Source organism: Rosa chinensis, chromosome 2, assembly GCF_002994745.2.
Source record: "Rosa chinensis cultivar Old Blush chromosome 2, RchiOBHm-V2, whole genome shotgun sequence".
Lineage (NCBI taxonomy): Eukaryota > Viridiplantae > Streptophyta > Magnoliopsida > Rosales > Rosaceae > Rosa > Rosa chinensis.
The window spans coordinates 72,356,087-72,359,208 of NC_037089.1; the positions used below are offsets into that span (position 1 = coordinate 72,356,087).

A 3,122-nucleotide genomic window follows, 5' to 3' on the forward strand; every position below is an offset into this window, starting at 1 on the left:
ATTTCACACAGATTTAAATCTGTGTGAGTTGCCCGTTTTGCTAGTAGTGTGTCATCGTATCACTGCGACTAAGGCTAAGAGAAAATACGTCAGCAGAGCACCATCTTGGTACATCAACCTTTGTGCTTGCAACCTTCAAATCAGGCTCACTGTGATTTGTAACCTTCGATTCAGGTTTATGGACTCCGCCGGCACAACATACCTTAGGAATATACTCAAGGACCTGTAATCTATTGGTGTCAGCTGCGTGTCTCATATGCTTGTTAACGAAACAAGTACTGGAGATTAAAGCACGCCATGACTTGCATACGCGCCGGAATCGTAATAGAGATTTGACCGGAAGCCAGGACAGTATTTCACAGATGAAATCAGGAACGTGGAAGTCGAAACGAGGCCGTTCATGCAACGTACGCCGCCATCCGAGAGGACTATTTTCTTCTTTCCCTTCTGCTTCCGCTTTGGCTTCCGCTGGGCCTAGGGCATGTTACTTTTGATAAAGTTTGTTTAATTGTTTTTTACTGTTTTTGAATAAGTCATTGGTTGTCCTATTCTGTAGGAAGTCAGCTGATATAGGATAGGTGAATCCCAATTCTTTAGGAGTACTCTGATAGTGGAGTGTAGAGTCATGGAGTTGGTTGACTCCTGTTTCTTAGCTAAGTTTGTTTTTAGTTCTTCCTATAAAAGTTTTTTTAGAAATAGATAATTTCATTACTTATCCATGGCCAGAAGGCACGTACATCATAGGTTGTCTCATACCAACAGAATTCGAATGGCACAAGACGCCAAACATATGACAGGTGACCCTCATTGTAAACAGATGCGCACACTTATTAAAGTGCCTAGCTAAATGCTCAAAACCCAAACTATCCAAGTTCTTGCTATAGCAACCCTACTCGCCTAGAGACCTCAATTGGTGTACAATTAGAGAAGCTAACTTACATAGCACCAGACTCTAAAACAAATGCTAGGCAACTAGAGAAATATACTAGAATAGGCAAAAGCCCCTAGGTCCACTAGAAAAGCAAGACAAGAAAAGAAAGACCAGCCTACATGACCACATGACTTAGCCCAAGGACAAAGCCCAAACACCAAACCCATCCACCATGACCAGCCCAAAACCCTGACGACGAGCCAAGCACCAGCACCACGAGCCAAAATGCCGTCGAAGCCGCCCCTGATATCCACCGAAGTCACCGTCTCCGTAGCACACCGGAAGACCGCTCCATCAGCACACCTCGACCAGCCGAACCAGACGCATCCCGTCGCCAAAACCAGTCCACACAGCCATCCCCTGCAGGTGAGCCTATCCTCATCCAAATCAAGATCACACCAGATTGCATCCCTCAAGCTTCCTGCCATCGCCAAAAGCTTCAGATCCCCTCACCAGCCCGGTAACCAAATCGAAACGATCTGATGACCAATCCGGATTCAGGGCTCGATCACTCCTCCAGAGACAGTCTAGAAGAAAAAACTAGTCCTGTCCGACCACACAGCACATACCTGCAAGCCAGAGGCTCGCTCGGCATGGTGGCGTAGTCGGACGAGCTACAAGGCTGAGGAAGAGGGTAGCTTGCGAAGGCGCTCTAGAGTTTGCGGCTAGGGTTCTCGTCCGATTCTACTTCGTTAAAAGCATGTATATGTTTGGTAAACTATAGTTCTTCCTATAAAAGTTGTAATCAGTACGTTGTATTTAAATAGTTGAATGAAGTCGAATGAAGTTGAATTCCAGCTAGCTTATTGTCCTCTTTCTCACTTGCAGCAGCAAGAACAATGGCAACAGACAACAATTTTGTGCAGCTTGCAATCCCTCGCTTTGATGGTCACTACGACCATTGGAGCATGCTAATGGAGAATTTCCTAAGATCCAAGGAGTATTGGAGTCTTGTGGAAACCGGTTTCGTCGAACCGGAAAGTGGAGCAACAATGACAGAAGCACAACAAAGGAAACTAGATGAGTTGAGCCTGAAGGATTTGAAGGTGAAGAACTATTTGTTCCAGGCAATCGATCGTACCATTCTTGAGACCATACTCAAGAAAGACACTTCCAAGGAGATTTGGGATTCAATGAAGAAGAAGTACAAGGGCTCAGTGAAAGTCAAGCGTTCTCAGCTTCAAGCTTTACGCAGGGATTTTGAGACTCTCCAAATGAAGCAGGGAGAGTCTGTGAATGAGTACTTCTCAAGAACAATGGCAATTGCAAACAAGATGAGGCTGCAAGGTGATTCAATGACTGATGTCACCATAGTTGAGAAGATTCTTCGATCAATGACACCAAAGTTTGACTATATCGTATGTTCAATTGAAGAATCAAACGATGTAGATGAACTTTCCATTGATGAGCTGCAGAGTTCCTTGTTGGTACATGAGCAGAAGCTGAATCGGAGCAGTACTACAACTGAAGAACAAGCATTGAATGTTTCCACCTTTGCTGAATCCTCAAGTTCAAGAGGAAGAGGCCAAGGTCGAGACTGAGGAAGAGGAGGTCGAGGATATAGAGATGGAAGCAGACAGCCGCAGAATTTCAGATATGAAGATATGTCACAAGGTCGAGGTAGAGGTCGTGATCACTTTGATAAGTCTAATATTTAGTGCTTCAGATGTCACAAGATTGGTCGCTTTCAATCTGAATGCTTCACCAAGTTGCCTGGTAACAAAGAAAAGGAAGAGAAGTTTAATTTTGCTGAGAAGAATGAATAAGAAACACTCTTGATCGATGGTGTTTCATATCAAGGAGAATGAGTTTGCACCAGACATATGGTATCTAGACACAGGTTGCAGCAATCATATGTGCGGTAACAAGTCATTCTTTTCAAATTTAAATGAAGATTTTCGTACTACTGTGAGTTTTGGGGATCATTCTACTGTTAATGTTATGGCAAAGGGTGATGTTCAAATCAGGACTAAGGAAGACAACATTGAGACTATTTCAAATGTTTTTTTTATTCTTGATTTGAAAATCAATTTACTAAGTATTGGACAGCTGCAAGAGAAAGGGTATATTGCTACAATCAGAGGTGGAGCATGTGAAATTTATGATCCAAGAAGGGGTGTGATTGCTCATGTCAAAATGACTCCAAACAGATTGTTCCCACTACACATCAAGAGTGTGTATACTTGCCTTG

At 43.4% G+C, this 3,122-nt stretch overlaps 1 protein-coding gene across 1 annotated transcript; it reads left to right on the top strand.

The window, feature by feature from the left end:
* The first annotated feature begins 1,770 nt into the window (after positions 1-1,770).
* Positions 1,771-2,472, top strand: LOC112184946. Its single transcript, XM_024323168.1, has one exon. The coding sequence runs from the start codon at positions 1,771-1,773 to the stop codon at positions 2,470-2,472; it is 702 nt and encodes a 233-aa protein (XP_024178936.1).
* The last annotated feature ends 650 nt before the right edge of the window (positions 2,473-3,122 follow it).